The 19,479-nt window shown below is 37.3% G+C and overlaps 1 protein-coding gene across 1 annotated transcript in view; it reads left to right on the forward strand.

Annotated features, from left to right (window-relative positions):
• Positions 1-19,479, forward strand: part of igf2bp1 (insulin-like growth factor 2 mRNA binding protein 1) — a 35,447-nt gene that overhangs the window by 5,879 nt on the left and 10,089 nt on the right. Inside the window, exons 3-6 of the mRNA XM_057347045.1 lie at positions 15,568-15,616; positions 17,864-17,915; positions 18,142-18,205; positions 18,632-18,922. Of these exons, the coding sequence (XP_057203028.1) occupies positions 15,568-15,616; positions 17,864-17,915; positions 18,142-18,205; positions 18,632-18,922 (456 nt within the window). The remainder of the gene's footprint in view (positions 1-15,567; positions 15,617-17,863; positions 17,916-18,141; positions 18,206-18,631; positions 18,923-19,479) is intronic.

Here is a 19,479-nt window from a genome sequence, read left to right on the forward strand (position 1 = left end):
GAGCAATTGAGCAAGAGAAAATATTTAGAGAGACCCAATGCAAAACTACTCATGTCATGTAAAGATACTGAGAATGTGAAGGTTAAATGTGTACTGTGCCTTTAAGAGCACCCACCCCTCTTTTTAACCCCTTACCAATGTGTGCTCTCTCCCCCTTTCCTATTTTGAACCATCTGTGCTGTTTTTTTATCAAAGACCATTTACCTCTACATAGAAGGCAGCCTTGGTCTAGCATTCAGGACTAGGCACACTTACCCCCCCCCTTCCCAAAGCTTTTAATATGAAATGAGTTTTTAGTATGATCTGATGTTGAAAATGATTGTTTATTTAATAGACGTCTTGCGTTGATATTTAATGCGGTAAGTGCTTGTGTTAGAAGGATTTGTGTAAATAAAGTTAGTGAGACTGGTTCACTCAGAAGTCAAGGAAGTGGTATTAGCATAACGCTCGGACAACAACACTGTTGATCAAAGTTTTCTTGAAGCTTCTTTAAAAGTTGTTGGTGAACAGCAGAGTCGTAGGGAGTGTGCAAGCAGGTGGATGGGACTTGGCTTGAAGTTGAGATCAACGCCTGGTGCCATTTTGCAGCATTGCTGCCCAACTCCCTGTTGGGTGTTTTTCAGTTTCAGTTGAGAAAACCAAGCCCAATGCAGATTTTTAATTCATGTTTTTGCAGTTTATCTCAAATGTCAAACTCCCTAAATTTTGCATAACATTAATTTAAATATTTTGTGTTGTATTTTATGTATATTAAGTATAATAAATAAATTATATTTTATTTAGAGATTTTATAACAAAATAGTAATGTTTACATCATCTTTGGATTGCTGTAGTAGAGACACTTACACTATATAGCCTGGACAAATACATTTACATTCATGCATTTGTCATTTATACATTTCATCAATATGAGTTTTCTCTGGGATTCATGACCTTTGCACTGCAAAGCAATATAAACTCTTAAATAAAATCAAATTATGAATAAATATGAATTTAATAGGAGTTTGGGTAAACTGTTTATGATGTGTCTATAGAATAGTGCAGCATGACATTATAAAGAGGAACCTCGAGCTGCTTGTTTTTGTGCGTTTGGGGGAGAGATGCGAGACTAGGGGTGTTTCCAGGGGTAAAAAGTTCCTGGTGGTTTACGTTTGTGATGTATGGGCCCCCTGTCTGCCTTGTTCCCCCGTGACTCTTTATTTCACTAGTGAACAAGCCTTTCGGAAGGCGCGGTCATCATAAACACACATAAGGAAAGGGGGGAGGGGCCCCTTGAAACCAAAATTCTTTACATTCTTCTTTTTCTTTTGTTAAATGGTCCAGTGTATAAAGTTGTTAGGTTTCTTTTGATACTGAGGATGTCAACAGTATGTCAGAATTATCTTGCACAGATTGGTTTTTGTGACGTTAAAATAGATCATATAGAATAGAATGGTCTATGAATATATTTTCTGCTACTTGTTATATTTTGGATTTGTGTTGTAAATAATGAAGCTATATTATCCATTTTCTTTGCATACACCAATGCACTTAATTTTTTTGCTCTGTAATGTGTTTTTTATTTATGCTCTACAAATATCATTGTGTGAAATTTATTTGTATTTTTTATGCATTGTTAATCCTTTATAATTTTTTATTTTTGAAAATTCAAGTTGTTTTGATAGGATTAACAAGTCACTTGATATTTTGTCTGTTGATTTGTTTTATCGTCTTTCATTTGCTATTATAATAAGATATACAGATCCACCCACACAAGTCTCGAGGTGTTTAACCCAAAGCAGTCCATTTTGAGGATTTTTTTTCTCCCACTGTGACTCCGACATGAATACTAGCTTACAGTAGTATTTCTGTGATATGTGGAATAAAGTAATTGGATTTATAAAGCTAGCCTTGTGACACATTCTGCTTTTAATAACTTTTTGAGAAGACTCCTCAGACGTCATCTGTTATTACAAGATTAAAACTTTAAACCTTTCTTTAAAATATGTCCATCATTCCTGCCTTATTAATAACTTTACTCTGGTTTTTTTTCAATTGCTCATAGAATCATACAGCAAATAATTGTTAATAAAAGTGCATATAAAAATATTTGGTTGTTTTTGTACAATGCAACATTTAAACTTAAAAGAGAAAATTACATTTAAAAGCTCTTTCTTTCTCTGTTTCATTAAAAATGTATGGCTAGAAAAAAATCTAGCAAAAAATGAGAATGAGTCAAGTCTTGTAGAATCACATTACTCTGCTGTATTAATCATCACAAGAATGCTCGAGCACATCAGACCAGATAAAATGTAAATGTACCAAAGCTGTATCTGCATGTGGAATGTCTTGTATAAAATGTAGCTTTTTTGAAATCTCCTTAACTGTGTTGAATGGAAATAATAATGTTCATAGAGCTGTAATGAGTGTCAACGATGTCAACACCTTATGAATAGAATTCACTTTATGAAGTCTTACACTTTGTGTGTTTGCATTGACAGAATTAACCCAAACTTTAGATTGTGGTTTAAAGTTCATTTAACAGCCAGTAACCTTCAATCTGTGCTCCTTTTTTAGCCAATACAGAAATATATTAGCATTAAAGAACCTAGCAGCCCATGTAAAGGAATCATAATCCATGATTCTGGGTGCACAGATTCAATTTTACGGTTCATCATAAAAGTCCACACCATACGTGAAATCTCCATGGCTTCTTCATTTACTTTTCTATTCCTTTTTTCTTCATCATGGGCCCATGTAACCCCAGTGCAGCCAATGCTGTTCTTCTTTCTTATGCTATTTTTCTCTCTGCCCCTCTTCCTCCTACCCTCCCTCCACATCGCAGCTCCCTCCTCCAAATCACTTAAAATGGAGCCTCTGGATCACATGACCTCCTAACAGGCATGTGCTGGTATGGTCATGCTATCCCTCCCTTACACACACATTTTAAAAGCATAGAAAGGGGGAAGGGCTGCCAAGCCCACCCCCCCAGATCTAGATGGTCTCATACATTCTACTTTCATACAGCGACCGTCGCGTGCAGCGTGAAGCATAGGGCTTCTCAGGCAGAGAAGATTCATGAGCGTTGACGTATGAATGCGACTACACATGATATTTTAGTTTTGCTCTGAACTGATGGTCAAAGAAACTAGCTGACAGTGCATGTTCTTTGCACATGTGGATTTGTCTGGCACAGCTATGTTTTAAGCTCTTGATGGTCTTTGTAAATTTTGCACGTCAATTTTCCATACAGGTATTCGCAGATTGACAAGAGATGCTTTATTTTAGGTTAAATGAGTTAATCAAATGTATTGAATGTTATTGACGTTTTTGTCTGAGAAATGGCTTGAACATTTTTCATGTTGCCCTAAAATTTATGTTTCTTATGGAGGATTTTTTTTGGGGGGTCTATTGTGTTTTTTTTATACAGTCAGATCTATTGCTGTAGTTTCTAAATGTTTTCTTTAAATGCAGTACTCTTTATATTGTTTTAGTTGTTTATAAAATCAACATGATCCCCTTTTTTTTACTTTGTGAAGCTTATTGTCTGGACTTGCTTTCTGGGGGCAACTTTGTATTGACTTCCCGGCAGTTTCATTTATGTTTACTCATGAGGCCCCTGTTCTGTGGACTACTGGACATTTTTACTCATTTTTTACCCTTGTGAACAGACTGAGATCTGCTGCTGCTCTTAGAGATATTAGACAAATTGTAATAAAAAAATGGCAAAGTGAGAGAAATGGAGTAACACAGGCATGAAGAAGAGGTTCTTGTTCATGTTGTCAGCAGTAGCAAGAAACTTCCGAGTTCATAAAAAAGAAGCCAAGATGACGTCATGCTCCAAACGGAAGAAGCACCCCACATATACTTTTCCTTCCCTTTAAGGGAACAATCTTAAGAATTCAAAAGAGATTTGCTAGAATTTCTTTTGACTTTCAAAGGGTTTTTTATGGTACTTTCATGAACATTTCTGTAAACAAAAATGATTAACCATTTTATTAGACATTCACAAAGTAATTTATAGAAATTAAAGTGTTAAACCAGTGCAAAAGATTTAATTTGTTTTTATATTTTTTTATTATTGCCTGTTAAAAGTGAATAAAAAGCGATAAGAGTGGCATCTTTTAGATCTACAGTTTATATCAAATAAAATTGTTTTGGTTAAAAATTGATTATTGCATATTTTGTTGGTCGAGATTAATTAAATGTGAGTTTAAGGTTGTTTTGTGTAAAGAATGTGTTAAGTTAATTTCAATTAAAAGCCAAAACTATTCAAATACAAAAGTTTAAAGGACACTCAAGGTCTTGCAATTTTAAGGTTTCATTTGATGGATTAACTTGGACTGTTAAATAACTAGAACAGTTTGATAATACGTTTAACCAGTACATTTACTGAAATAGCAACAAAAATATCACATATCACTCATACAAGAGATCCAGAGGTTTTTTTGTAAATATACTGTATCTTATTAAAGATGTATCTCTGTTTAAAAGAGTGTTTCATTTTAGGCTACATGTATAGGCTTGATTCGGATTTGCTGTACTGATGCTGGTTTTGTGTAATTTTTTTAATATACCGTGGTCACCATCAGATTAGTTTTAACTGGGTCATTACATTTCTATATTTCTTACTTTTTAAGGAAGAAAACAAACAAATATGACATCTTGATATTTGTGTTGGTGGAAACTAAACAGGAATATAATAGTGTTTTTACAAATACTTTTAATGCAACACAATTTAAAGATGTTGAGTCTATAGGAGTGTATATGCTTTGAACCGTTACTTTTCTGTTCTCAAGACAAACCACACAAAAAGTTTAAGTGTATTTTGTTCACGAGCGTTTCAGCAGTAGGCCTGATTTCAAGCAGTCAAGTGTTTACAGTCACATATAAACTAAATATCGGAACGAAATAATTTATTTTAAACCGAACCTAGCGTTGTATACCGAGTTTTATGCTCAGAACATAGTAACACGATCAAACCTATTCATCTATATGCCAAAAAAAACCTATGAAATAATCTTGACGATGGATTTGCTTCAGGAGTAACAGCAAGGTGTGCATCGAATGAATTTCGAAATGTGACAAAATCATTGTATTATATGAGTAGCCTGTATGTACAGCTGAGTCAGGTGCATTGTTTTGTGGCACTATGCTGTTCTGCACGAGACAGTTTCTGTTCCGTTCCACACCCCCCATTTCCTCGTCAACTTGCAAATCTCCTCTTCTCAACCAACCCCCTCCGCTTCTCGGTGGGGGTGGGCGGGGCGGTGACTATGCACCCCGCCTCTTTCACGACGCCGTAGTACTCTCGAGTAGCCCGGTGACTTTATGAATGAAGGCAGATCTCCCCCTCGCAGCCTGCGCGGAACTGAAGCCACAGCGCTGCGTGCGTGAAGCGGAGCAGCACGAGAGTCAGCGCACGTTGTTTCTGCTGCACTGCAGGCGTTAATATAAAGACAAATCCTGGACGATGTGGGCAAACGCGCAAAATATGTCATGTCTAAGTGCATTCAGTAAAACAGCAGACAGTGCAACAACGATACTGTACAATAAGACAATTAACCGGAGATTATGTTTTTATCTGATTTATACATGAAACAAAAAACAGTCTGTTCTTAGCTGCTGCGCCACAACAGAAAAATGCTTCTCTTGTATGCATTTTTGCAATGACAGCTTTGTGAAATTAAATATAAAACAACATATCTGGTGTAACACGTTTCGTCACATTACGCAGTGTGCCTGCTTATGCAGCTCCTATGTTACCTATAGGCTTCTAGCACGTTCTCCTCCTGCCCATGTGACCGATATTCATTGTGGTAATTGGGCGTTGTCAGTGGGAGATGGCTGAACGTACACTTGCCCACATGGCTGAGAGATAACCAGGCCAATGTTGCTCACTCTGAACTAGAATATCCTGTTGTTTTTGTAGTGAATGACTGTATGTTTAGTCTGTATGTGTCGGCACGTTTGCTTTGCATTTGCAAACGAGTACCGCCGGATTTTTAATGGCATTAGAAGGTAAATATTTGACCCTAGAGCAAAACAGCGTAACGGCAGATATTTGCATTTTGTGCAGCCATTTACGTATAGTGTTTTTAATAAAGCACGTTTTAATAACCCTGTAAAAGTTTGAGTGTTTCTTTGCATTTAACGCATGGGGGAAAATAATGTTTTAGCAGCTAAACGACACCATTGTATCTTGAAAGTAATTACAGGTTTGTTTTATTATAGAAACATGTAACGCTTATGCAACGTCACCAATTTAACATTTCTGCTCTTATTTATTTATATGAAAACTTTGCCACGGAATAAAGAACTTTGCTGCCTTTAAAAAACACGCTTATTTAAATAAGAGCCATTGAACAAACAAGAAAGCGAGTGAACTAAAAGTGCAAGAAAATAATATAACATTGACAGACAAACTTTCAGAATTAATTCACGTGATCAATTCATTTTATTTCGAGCATATTTAAATGATCAAAGAATTCAATATGATGAAGCGTAATGCCATTTCCTTTCTGCCTGAATCCATATCATGAAATGGCGAACATGTTAGACTGGGAGGGGACGTCATTTTTATGCAGATTTATTACATGCTTAAGTGCAAAATTTGTCATATTAGGTCGAGTTTAGATGGTATTGATTAGTTAACAGAATAAATACAGCGGGGCATTTATTTAGCAGTCTGTTGGGATATATGACGTGTCAATAATACGCACCAGTCTTTCTAGCTCTCTTAAAAACGAGTGATTTGTTCTTGGTTAATAACAAAGTGTTAAATAATATAAAGGAGTATGCATTGGCAACGTAGCTTGTGGACTCGTGTGTAATTCAGTCCTGTGCTCTCCTGAGTCACAAAATGGAGGCGCGCAACGCTTCCATCTAACGCACTGAGTAGGGCACGTCAGAGCGAAGCGTGAACTTTGACCCAAACTAAGGGCATATCGCCTTTGTAAACTAAATTTGTCCCGGCGTTTTTACTCTATACTGTCGTTTCGCACATACCAACCACCGAACCAGCCCCACCCAAGGGGAAATGCCTGTACATATGAAATTAAAAAAAAAAAAAAACACAAAATCGCGAGCGCGATTTCTGTCCTCTATGTACATGTAACGATGAGAAGTGGTTATTTTAGTGCGGGCAAATAAGAAATACATTTGGACAATACCGCCTGTTGTTGCTGATAAACTGTGATTCAGACAACGCCCCCTTTTTTCCAAAAAGCCTTTCTTTGAGTACGTTCTGCGTCTCTATGTAATTAGCATTTTATTATATTTTAATTTGTTTGTTTGACTCTTGCAGTGCATCACAATTTATTACATCATAATAAAATATTTTCATATCTGCCGTTTAGTTTTTTTCTCTATGAAAACCCTCCCCTTTTATACCTCAGCATAATCTATGGCCTCTTTGAGATGTTTAATTGTTCTCTAGTAACCCCAGTCTCCTGCCCCGCTCTCTGGCTCTTTTTAAAATCCCTGCTAAAGGGGTCTCTATCCACACTAGGGTCGAAGGTTGAGATGCAAGGTTGAGAACTACTTGCAGACAAAACTCTTTGTCGATGAGATCTCGCGCGCACTCTCTCTCTCCCTATGTATTCCCCATGGCCCCCTGTCTCACTCAAATGGCCAAGGGAGAGAGAGAGGGGAAAATGACGGATGAGAGGGGGGAGTGTTTCACATGATAATGCAGGAAGGGACCTGAGGTTCTCTTCACCCCCACCGACTGTGTTGCATTCCTCAGTTGAGCATGTTGCTCCCTGCACACTATGACATTCTTAAAACTGAGCAGTCAAAAGCCAGGGTGGTTACCCCTACCCAAATCTGTGCACTTTTACATGCACAAGTACAGTTTATTGGACGTATTCATCTTTTTCGTTTTTTTTAAACCATTTTTTTGTGTTTGCATCTGATTGTGAATTTGGGTGGGATAGTTTTTAAGCATTTGTAGAAAGTGTTGTATATCTGTTGGTTGTGTAATTCATATATTTTAATTTATTTGGTCATGTCAGTTCTACTTAAGGACAGCTGTTCTTGTCTCAAGGTATGCCTACATCTGCTTAATTAAGAAATTTTAAAAGAATGCACACACATTTTAGCGTTCATTTAATTGCAGTTCTGTGCAACTATTACAATGTTTATAATTAAAATTTTCAATAAACATATATATATATATATATGATATAAATACAAAATATAATATGCATGTTTCTTCCCTTTTGGTCAGTTTTCTTCAGCCAGGGAGATGTTGGTGATGTGTCCGTAGCAACTGATCCTGCACCTTGATTGAATGAGAGAACTCATAAAGAAACAAGAAATACCAGTTTGTAGATGTGAAGCCATAGTTTGCAAACCCCATAAAAATGACAAGTTTAGAATATTTGGCACGATCCAGATTCTTTTATATGTCTGATAAAGATATAAATGTACAACACATGAAGCAAAGGATTATTCTGCAACCGTGCTATCACAACATAAAAAAATAAACAATTGAACAACTTTTATGGTATTTATAAACCTCAACCATACGCTTTTAAGTTGTTTATTTCTGTAAGTTTTCACTGTCTTAAATTTATTATTGTAATGTGCTGATACATTAAATGTACATTTAATTAATGTGTAATTATATTGCAGTGCCTTGGGTTGTTAACCTGGTGCTAGTGTTTAGAAGTTAAGGTTTTTATTATATAAATATTGGCTCTGCTTTTACGTCAAGGGAACTATTTAAATCCCTGTGAAGGTGTGAGCAGTGCTTGCTTACAAATTTCAAATTGTTTGTGTCTATTTTAGACCCTTTACAGTTGCTGGTCACTTTTGCATGGACTATGAAATATTTACTCTGATTTGCCAGCAGCATAAAACATTTACTGTCACTACCCACGGTCTATGAGAGCCTGAAATCTCGGGATCAAATTAGCACAATGTCAACAGTTCTCCACGTTACATGGTTGAATAGCAAGATATTTCTACTCTTTGAAAGCGTGTCAGTAAATTATGCAGTCACACTGCTGCCATTTTCTATTAGAAGAATTGTGACGTTAAAATTAACAGCAGTTATAAAAATGAATTTGTCAGTGCATTTAGTTATCATGCTCTGTGCTGCAGTCATTTATCAAAATTGATCGTGTTCAGGTTTTTGTTAAAAGTTTTTTCTTCTGATCGTAGCACGTGGAGATATTCGAGAACCTTTGTAATGATCAGCTGTTTCACAAAGGAGATGAAAACAAGTTTTATAATATCTATTAGTATGTTTTCTTCTTTATTGTCAAGGTTTAAGTCGTTACCTTGTTTACCTCTCCCATTGGCTTTCATACATTTTTTTTATTGGTGTCATTGTTACGTGACAGTACGCCCAGGCAGGAGCAAAGTAACAGCACCCTCTCTATCTGTTCTTCTGGTATGTTACGGGTTGCATAAGCGTGTGTTGATGGTTGAGCATGGGGAGTGACCTTTCACCTCTCGGAGGAATAGGGCAAGAAGAAATAAGCGGAACAGAAAGGGGGAGGGAAGGCCTATCAGGTAATGCAGAGCAGAAACTCCGCAGGGAGGGCGGTAGAAAGGGGGAACGAGAAAGAGTTCGAAGCAGAAAAGAAGGGGGATGGGGTGTCTGTTATTTCTGGTGAAGTTGTCTCACCATTGCCTGTAGTCTCTCTACACCACTCTGATTTATGGCTTAACCCTTGCTGTTCCATTGACTTCTTGGAACCACCGCCTTTGGTCCCATTGGGCGAGGGGTTATCAGCGATGGTGCCGCTCGCCGTGCGAAACACCTTGAGCTTTCTACGCCACCACCAAATGAACTTTGATCATTTTCGTAAGTTGGGAGGGTGTGCTTCGTTGACTTGAGGAACCTTCATGTTCATCTAGACCCCAGGAACTTCCCTCTGTGGACTCCTGTTACGCAAAGAGCGGGAAAGGGAGGTGTGTGAAACGTAGGCCACGCCCCTTTCTTCATACGCTCGCCCGCCATTTTCTTTGTGGGCTGCAGAGGCCTTAATGCACAAAACTCCTCTTTGCATCTCCACTGGTAGTTTACTCACAGAAGTCCTGAATGTTTCATGTTTTCTCTAATCACAGTGGCCCGTGTTTAAAGGTTTAGCATTTTGTAATTTTAGCTACTAATGTGTATTCATTTCCTATGCAGTTGCTTGATCTAAATCGCTGATCTCAGTGTTATTAAATGTAATTTTGTGATTCAGGAGATTGCTTTTACGCTTTTATGAATGTGGGATTTAAATAACGTATTCATTATAAAATATTATGATAAGGTTTGCTTGATTGAAAAAAAACTAAATAAATTGTTTTAGTTATTATTTACATTTAAATGTAAATGGTATAGTTGTAAAACAATTTTTTTATATTTATATGATATATTTCAAGCGAAGTTATTATTTCATCATTTAGTCATCATTTTGTGAAATGTGATCAAAACATTTTACTCTGATCTTTATTCTTTAAGCTTAATTTTTTTTAGACGTTTTGATACTAAAAAAAGGAACATGTAAATGTTTTTAGGGCTAGTTGGGTGAGTCTGTTATTCTGTCCATTGATCATGGATGTTTATTGTGAACAAATCAGTTTTGTTTTCCTATAGATCAGTGATAGTCCTTTTAGCCTGAATCTGAGGTTAATCAAGTCTTTCAGATTTTATTAAGTTGTTTGGGGTAAAAAAGGAGCACAGATCTGTATGTTGTAAAAAACTGGTGGCACTGATTCGATTACCCAGCATAGGAACCTGTGCAGGTAATTTTACTGTAAAAAATCAGACCTATCCAAGTCAGCATTTTCATCCTCGAGCATTGTAAGAAAAATCAAAATCAAGATTTCCTATCAACTTGTTGCATCTACATTTTTTTTATTTAACTCAATTGAAGTTCCATAAATGTATCTTAAATTTAGTTGAGGTAGTTATGAATTTAGATGCAACACTGTACATTTTTAAGTTGGATTGAATTTTTATAGTGCTGAGTATTTTAAGTTTTGAATTTGAAACAAATATTGAAGAAGAATCTCAGTGTCTGTTTTCATTTTGCACAGGTGTTTATATACACACTATTTAATTATTATTTAAGTACAAGTAGATATTTCTACTCGAATATGTGGAGAAAGTATGGAGAATACCCATTGATTTACTAATCAATAACATGTAAGTTACCCAACATTCAATGCTTTGTTCCAGTGAAATTTGGTGAGAGGTGTTTCGTTGAATTGCAGTCTTGATTTTGACTTTGACAAGAACTCATCCTGATCATCATGGGCTTAGTATGCAACGACAGTTTCTTTGAAAAGACACACCACCTGTCTTCTTGACGCATTTTTCATTGTTTCTTCTCTCTCCCCTCCCCCACAGTATTTAATCAACTTCACCTCTGATTGGCTAAAACGAGACAGGAAGTTGCTCAAGGGTTTTTTCAAAGAGGCGATTTTGACTTCCTGTACTGTTGTTGTTTTTTTTGGACCCTTCTCTTCCATTGTGGGCCTTAAATAGTTAATAAGCATTACTCAGACACTAAATTTCAGTTTTCTGTTTTTATTGTTTGATTGACATTGAGTTTTGAGTTGATTGACACATCATGCACCTGTTTATTCGTCTCACGTTATTTAATAAGGTAACTTGTAAACTTGAGCAATAACACACCATCCATCAGTTTAAATGTACTCCTGAAAATATTTTACCAGCCTAATGTTTTCTAATCTCAAATATAAAGGCTGCAATTTTTGTATTGTTCATCTGTTTCAAAGATTACTTCTATAAATGTGTTATTTTACAATTAGTCTTTTTGTGTTTGTGTTTTCCGAGCTGCTTTCTCCATCTAGTGTTCCTTTGTTAAATCCTTTTCTTCGACCGTGCAAACACAGTGTCAACAAAAAAATAATTCACAACCTCTATTGCTTTAAAGGTGATTGCATGGCGAGACTTGTACACCAGACATGATTTTTTTTTTTATACAGTGCATCCAGTGATACTAAATGGTGAGCGACGTTTTGGGAGGAACACTTATTATCCTCTACAACTTGCATTTGTCCTCTAGACACGCACCTTTTTTTCTTGTTTGACAGCTCTTGTGAAAAACTCCTCAAAAGAGGTTGAGACGAATTTAGCGCTTTACATAGAGCTGCACGTTTCGTGTGCACCTGTGTGATACTGGCTGTGTAGGTGTTTGCATGTGTGTTCAATATAAGTGTCACGCTTTTGTGCCCTGCACTGTGGAATTGTTTGCTTTTAATGTGTGTGTCTGTGTTTTTGTGTAGACAAAATCAAGCTACAAACGGTTGACATTTAGTGTGTATGAGTGAAAGTGTGTGTTTTTGACATGGGAAGATTTATGAGTATAAACCGTGGAAGGGTTCTTATTGTATCTACATTCAAGGGAGAGTCCAGCTGATTCCTACAGGCCAGCTGAGACTTATTGCTTATATAAAAGCAAAATATATATATATATTTTAAGGGTTTAGGTTCTTTTGAAGTGTTTTTTTAAATTCCAATTTGTAGTATTAACTAACTTTTTAAAATTTTATATAAAAACATTACTTAGGAAACTAAATGAGGACATTCTATAGACTAAGCTAACGTGCATGTGTGTGCTCTGGAGGAACTGAATGTTCTTTACTATGTCAAGACATAAAGTTCTTTCCCTGCTTTGTTTTTTTTTCTCTTGCGTCGAGAACTGCCGTGTGGCACTCAGAGGCATTCTAGACATTCAGAAAAATGGTAGATTGCTCATTTAAAGATGGATTCATTCTTATAAAAAGAAAGTCCTCAAATACGTAGAGTCTGGTGTGTTACCTGAACTCATATCTACACTTTTGTTTGACATTCACAAGTTCAAGATAGGAGTAAACTTCAGTACTGTTCTGCCTGACCTTTTACCCCTCCTCTATAGGACAATACCACATACCAGCCCGCGGGGCAACAAACACACACCCTCCCCCTAATGGTATTCGGTAGTCCTGACCTTTGACCCTTTTAGGGGATGAATCTCTTCTTTTTTCTTTGGCTCTTTTTTGTCCCTTTTTTATGATTCATCTTTTTATTAGGTGTTTTTACTGTAAGGCTGTGACTGAACTTTCTGTGTTGAATTGTCTGGTTTTAACTAAAACCAAATCCTAAAATAGATTTTATTTGCCTAACCATAAAAATACAGCTTAACGCGATGTGCACATGCAAGATCTGAATCTTGGCAGATATGAACTGGTTATTTGGTTAGTCTTGCATCATTCGCTGGAATTTCGTAGTTGTGAAAACCTAAAATTTATTTTTGCAGTTTCACCTGTTGCACAGAAGGGACTTGGTTTAAAAAGCTTATCCTCAAACAATAGAAGAACAGACTCATCTTCTCCGATTCTTTCATCTTGCCAGTATTCTAATGGCGCTGACCAATCAGAGCGGACAGGGGTTTGGTGGGACGTGACACAGTTCAAACGGTTTCAAATGTGCCAAACAAGAAAGATGGTTTCAGCACTGGGGGTTGGGATGGAGGGTGTGTTGTGAGTGCGGGTGGGATGCAGAAGCGTCACTTTGGGGGATGGGTTTGGGAACGAGGTGATTGATCAGTGGGTGAGCGGACAGATTTGTAGTCTCTCCAAGCATGAATGAGCCAATCATACGTTTGTGTGGCATTTGTCTGTCGAGACTGTGATTGATCTTTCAAAAAGAAGAACATTGAAGTTCCCCGGATGAAATTTCCCATAACCCCATTCCACAGGCCTCCACAGTCACTGTGAGAATTTCAAATTCTCATTAAATTAAAAAATAAATTTTATTTTAGCTTAATTTGGCCTAGTCACACACTTTATGCAATGCTGATCTCTGCAGCGTGAAGCACCCTCGTAAGATTCTTTGATGCCTGATTGGCAGTGTTGCCCGCCATTTGAATGAAGTCTGGGAGGTAGAAGGCGGCCAAATGGCGCCGTTTTCTCTACTTGTCGACCGGTGGGCGTTAATCTTCTGGAGTTCAGAGGTCTTTAGGGCTTCTGGTTTTAACCCTTTCTCACTCACCGAAAAAAGACCTTCGGGTCCCTCCCACATGATCCCTGGCACCAATTTCCCTCTTTGATCCTAAACACATGCTTATTGTTGCATCAGATGTTTGCTGATAGGCCCTCTAGAGGTTCCAGGGCGCAAGCGCTTAGTGTAGATTTTTGGGTTTGGTGTTGTTGTAATAGTGGTTTCTCACACTGCACTCTGTTTATCTGGTATTGCTCTTTTCCACATATTTCTCAAAAAAAATGTTGTGGTGTTTAATGTAGGGCTGCTCGATTATGACAAAAAACATAATCACGATTATTTTGGCCAATATTGAGATCCCGATTATTTAACACGATTACACATTAACTTTTAAAACAACATAGAAAATAAATAACTTTGCTTTTAAACTGTGAATTCAATTGAAAAATAAATGTAAAGAAATAGCACAGCTGAACCACTGTAAGGAAAGGGGTGGGCTGTGGATTTATACCACGAGAAAAGAGAGGATCCTTGCAAAATGGAATGTGGCACAATAATCGTTTTACCTCGATTATTTTGTTTTTGTAATTGCTGAAGGCCAAAATTGACGATTACAATTAATTTTCGATTAATTGCACAGCCCTAGTTTAATGTCTGTAATTGCCTTTACACTATTGTAGTTACGTTTCTTTCTCCATTTGAATTTCAATTGAAGTGTATTTTATTGGCATGGCAAATGTCCATTCGTATGGCCAAAGTACTTACATACCAATATAGAAAATAAAGGAATGCAAAGAACGACTCTCTCGCTCTCTCTCTCGACCGATTATTTTGGAAGGTTCCGGGGCAGCTGGCATTAAACTACATCAGTGTCTAGTTTCAATATACCCATTCAGTCTCCTCTCTCTCTCTGTCTGTGCACTCCAGCAGAGCATCTTCACTGTGTTTTATACACTTAACCATAAGTCTTCCATGACTCTTTTTTTTAATGTTATAAACACTAGGAAAGAAACGCATTCGGATGTAATTCAGCCATGATTTTGAGGGGTGTAATTCTGTTAATACGAATATTCTTTGTTAAGGTTTGCTTGCTGTCATTTACCTACATAGTTTGCATGCGTGCATCACGGCGCAGATGTTCTGGACCGAGCCTTATTTATTGTATGCTATTAGGTTGGCTCTTGGCACTTTATTCTGGTGCTTGTGTGGCCCGCCTAAACCATTCCATCCAGACCATATTCCATCCAGAGTTACCATGTTCGTGGAAATCATCCTCCTTTACGGCATGTGAAAGTACAAGAGTTTTCCAATCAGAGCCGAGATGAAGTTACAGCAGCTGAAAGTTCTCTTCTGCTGGATTTATCTTTGTTCTCGTCTTGACTTTCACCTTTATAAGCATCTCTGTCTGCGCCATTTATATATAGATGAGACTTCTCCTCACGCGGGCTGTTGCATAAATCAGTAATTGGATGACATTGAATCACCGAACGTCATTAGTGTAATTAGTTTCTATACGATTATAGTTGTAAACTTCAGAACGGGTTTTTGTTAAACAAGTCTGTGGCTGTGACCGCAGCTTTGATTTAGGTTTGTATTTGTTGTATAAACCTCATTTCTCTTCTTCTCTCTCTCTACAGGACCAGAAAACTGCAGATCAGAAACATTCCACCACACCTACAGTGGGAGGTGAGTCATTTTTCAATTCTACTATGATGCACTTGCCTTAAATGTTTTGCCTAAGAGCTTTTAAACACTGGTTTTCCAGACATAGATTAAGCCTAATCCTAGGATAAATCATGTGTAGTCTGTCATTCCACTTTAGAGTTCGACTTGGAAAAACAGCCAGTTGCAAATTAGATACGAAGTGTTGTCACTGGCATCATCAAACAGAATTGCAAAACAGGTTTCAAGCAAGTCCACCCTATTTGCCATTGTTTGGACGAACTGAAAGGACAGATGCTATTGGTTGAGTTATAATTGTATTGTTGAGCTGGTCAGGATTCGCAAAGAGAGAAAGATGTTTTTATAGTGCAACAAAGCCAGCATTTTTTAATGTTACTGAGAAATCAGGTGTACCGGGATGCTTATGGTGCAAAGTTGTCAATGCAAATTAAGTTGGAATAGATCCAGTTGTCCATCATCAATCCTGACTACTAAAACTTAAAAGGACTAAATATTCGAAAACTTTGAAAATACTAAAATCAAATTAGGCCATGAACACACTAGACATCTTTTTTGACAAGAAAAAGTTGACAAGAGCGCATTTTAGTAAAAAGAAAAGCTGGCAGCGTTTGTGCATGAAGGCAGCTCAGCACACAGGATTCATATAGAGATTCATAGGAGACTGCATTTATTTATTTATTTATTATTCATTTATTTATTAGATATTATTTATTAGAATGATCTTGCTTGGTCTATAAACACCATGCACTGTGCTGTGTTTTACCTTTCTGTGTTTTTCTTATTTGCTCCTGTAAAGCTGCTTTGGAACAATGCACATTGTGAAAAGCGCTATATAAATAAAAAAAATAAAAAAAATGAAAATTGAATATAGGCAGAGTAATAGAGAGTATAGTCTATTTGAATTATAAACCAACCACATATTTTAAAACTACAGTACTAATTTCTCGCTAGAAATGCAATCGAAAGATATTAAAGGTGAAAATAAACTTGAATTCATATAAAAAATGTTCAAAGCAGCGCTTCGGCCGCCATTTTATTTTTTAGAGAAGGATCCTGCTCGACCAATCACCTTCCTCGCATGTTGTTATGGAAACGACAGGTCTCGCTACTCGCTTGTCATTGGTCAGCTGTCAAAAAAGATGCTTGACGTAGGGCGTTTTCTTCAGAAAAGTTGAACTTTGTTCAACTTAAAAAGGCGCTCGGAGCTGCAGAAAAAGACGCCGGCGGCGGCGTTTAAAAAAGCGCTCGTGACTTTTTTGAAAAACGCGGTTTACTCCATAGGATTATAATGTAAAACAAATGCTGGCAGCTTCAAAAAAGAAGTCAAGTGTGAACACGGCCTTAGATACCGAGATAAAGCACTAGGAAGGTAATCATAAAATAAAAAAAAACATTTAGCAAAGTTTATTAAATCCAGTAAAGACTGAACTTTTCCTACATGTTCTGGCAAGGGTAGTAACTCATAGTTTTATCAGTGTCATTCAGGTTAGATCTGGGCACAATTATGAGATTAGACCAGCAGCATATACCGTACGTGGACGTGCGGGCGTGGCGCGGTGCACGCTTTCTCCAATGGTTGTTGTGGTGCCTCAATGTTGTTCTTGCGGGGCGGGTCTCTCCTGGCATGTGTCCAGCATCTGCAGAGGCGCTTATTCGAATATGAGCCGCCAGGAGGCGACACCTTACTTCAGTGGCTGACACCTTGTCGGTCTGTTAACTCTAGAGAGCTTTAGTGAGAATTGGTGAAAATGGGGTTTAGCAGAACATGTGACAAATGGGAAGATTTTTATACATCTGAAATAAAGTGTATATTACTATTTGATTATAGAACATTAGTCACACAAACAAATGCATACGTAGGCATTTTAGTTCAGGATGCTGAGTTTTAAAGTAGCCACAAGATTTTTCTTGGGTGTTCCTGATCAATTTCAAAGTATTATTGAAAAACGTTGATGATGCTGGGTAATCTTGGTTAACTTTCTTCACTCCTCTAATATAACCAATGCTGTTGTAAGCAATATATGAGTGACAGTCGCACGTACGAAACTGATTCCAAAGATTTGGAGCATTACTGGTTTACTGCATTATTGTTTTATACTGAACTAGGTTTAGTCGGTACATTTTTTTTGGTCCAGATCTTTAATACACTATTTCCATCTACATCCTTATGTCAGACACAGTGGTTCAATTAAAGTTGATTCATCTTGAAAAAGACGCTCACATTCTTTTTCTCTCTTTGATCGACTATAGGTTCTTGATGGTCTGCTCGCCCAGCACGGAACTGTTGAGAACTGTGAACAAGGTAAATGACCACTCAAGTGTTCAGTGTCCATTTCAGTCTGCATTTTAATTATTTTGCATTCAAAGTATTTGCATAAAAATGTACAAAGTAATGCTAAAAAGCAGTCCAAAACATATATATATTAGACATATATACATATATATACCAGTATTTGAAAAAGCAAATATATGATCAGAATTGTGTTTGTGTCACAATCCCTCCTGTTCTTTCTCTCTCTTTCTCATAGTGAACACTGACAGCGAGACTGCAGTCGTGAATGTCACTTATGGGACCCGGGAACAAGCTAGACAGTAAGTTGAGCTTTAATTTTAGCATGGCTTCTGATCTTGTCTTTCTGTAATATTTAAGTGAATCTTTAGCACACAACACACATCCTCTGGTTCGCAAATCAAACTAGTACTCGATTCAGACTTTTCCATTGCTCTCGTCTGACACCTGCTGGTGATCCAGCTGAACTGAAGAGCCCTGCACGGCGGTGTGAGATCTAAATCCTGTTAGCTTGTTCATCATCAGATTAGTCTGTAATGTTGCTTAATAACCATTTAAGCAAATCAGCTGTGCTGAACTGTGAAATGATCCATATCATTTTTGATCTTTATAGATTTAATCACCAAGTATTCTTGCTAATACATTTTCTCAGAAGATACATTTGAGCTGCTGTCATTTACAGTTATCAGCGCATCATCCTAAACATACTTTAACGTTTCTTCCCAAAGAGCAATCCAGAAACTCAATGGCTACCAGTTTGAGAACAACGCCCTGCGTGTGTCATACATCCCTGATGAGAATTCGGATGTCGACTCCCAGCGAGGTCCAGAGAACGGCCGCCGTACCGGATTCGGTTCACGTGGAAATTCCCGCCAGATGTCACCCGGTTCAGGAATCCCCTCCAAACACCATCACGCCGACATCCCTCTCAGACTGCTGGTGCCCACGCAGTACGTGGGTGCCATCATAGGCAAAGAGGGTGCCACCATCCGCAACATCACCAAGCAAACTCAGAGCAAGTGAGTATGTCCTTGACAACATTGAGCAACTAAAATCATACATTTGATCATTTTGATCAAATATATTTGATATTTCATTGTTTATAAGGATAGTTCATCCAAAAATTAAAATTCTGTCATTACTCACCCTCAAGTTGTTCCAAGCTTGTAAAAATTTTGTTGTTCTGCAGAACACACAAAAAATGATATTTGGAAGAACTGTTTGTAACCAAACAGTTCTGGGGCACTATTGACTACTACAGTAGGAAAACAATTACTGTGGTAGACAATGGTGCCCCAGAACGGTTTTGTTTAAAATATCTTCTTTTGTGTTATACATAACAAATAAATGTATACAGGTTTGGAACAACTTGAGGGTGAGTAAATAATGACAGAATTTTCATTTTTGCGTGTACTGTTCCTTAAGTACATTTTTTATTTACTCAACAGCTCATATACAATTTAATCTGACCTGAGTTTTTTAAGATAATTTCCGTATTTTTGTAAAGAGTTTAGCCCTTATTTTGTATCCTGTTAATGGAAAGTGCCGTTTTGAATCTATTCTTTGGACCTCAGAT

Source organism: Triplophysa rosa, linkage group LG11 (genome assembly GCF_024868665.1).
Source record: "Triplophysa rosa linkage group LG11, Trosa_1v2, whole genome shotgun sequence".
Taxonomy (NCBI): Eukaryota; Metazoa; Chordata; class Actinopteri; order Cypriniformes; family Nemacheilidae; genus Triplophysa; species Triplophysa rosa.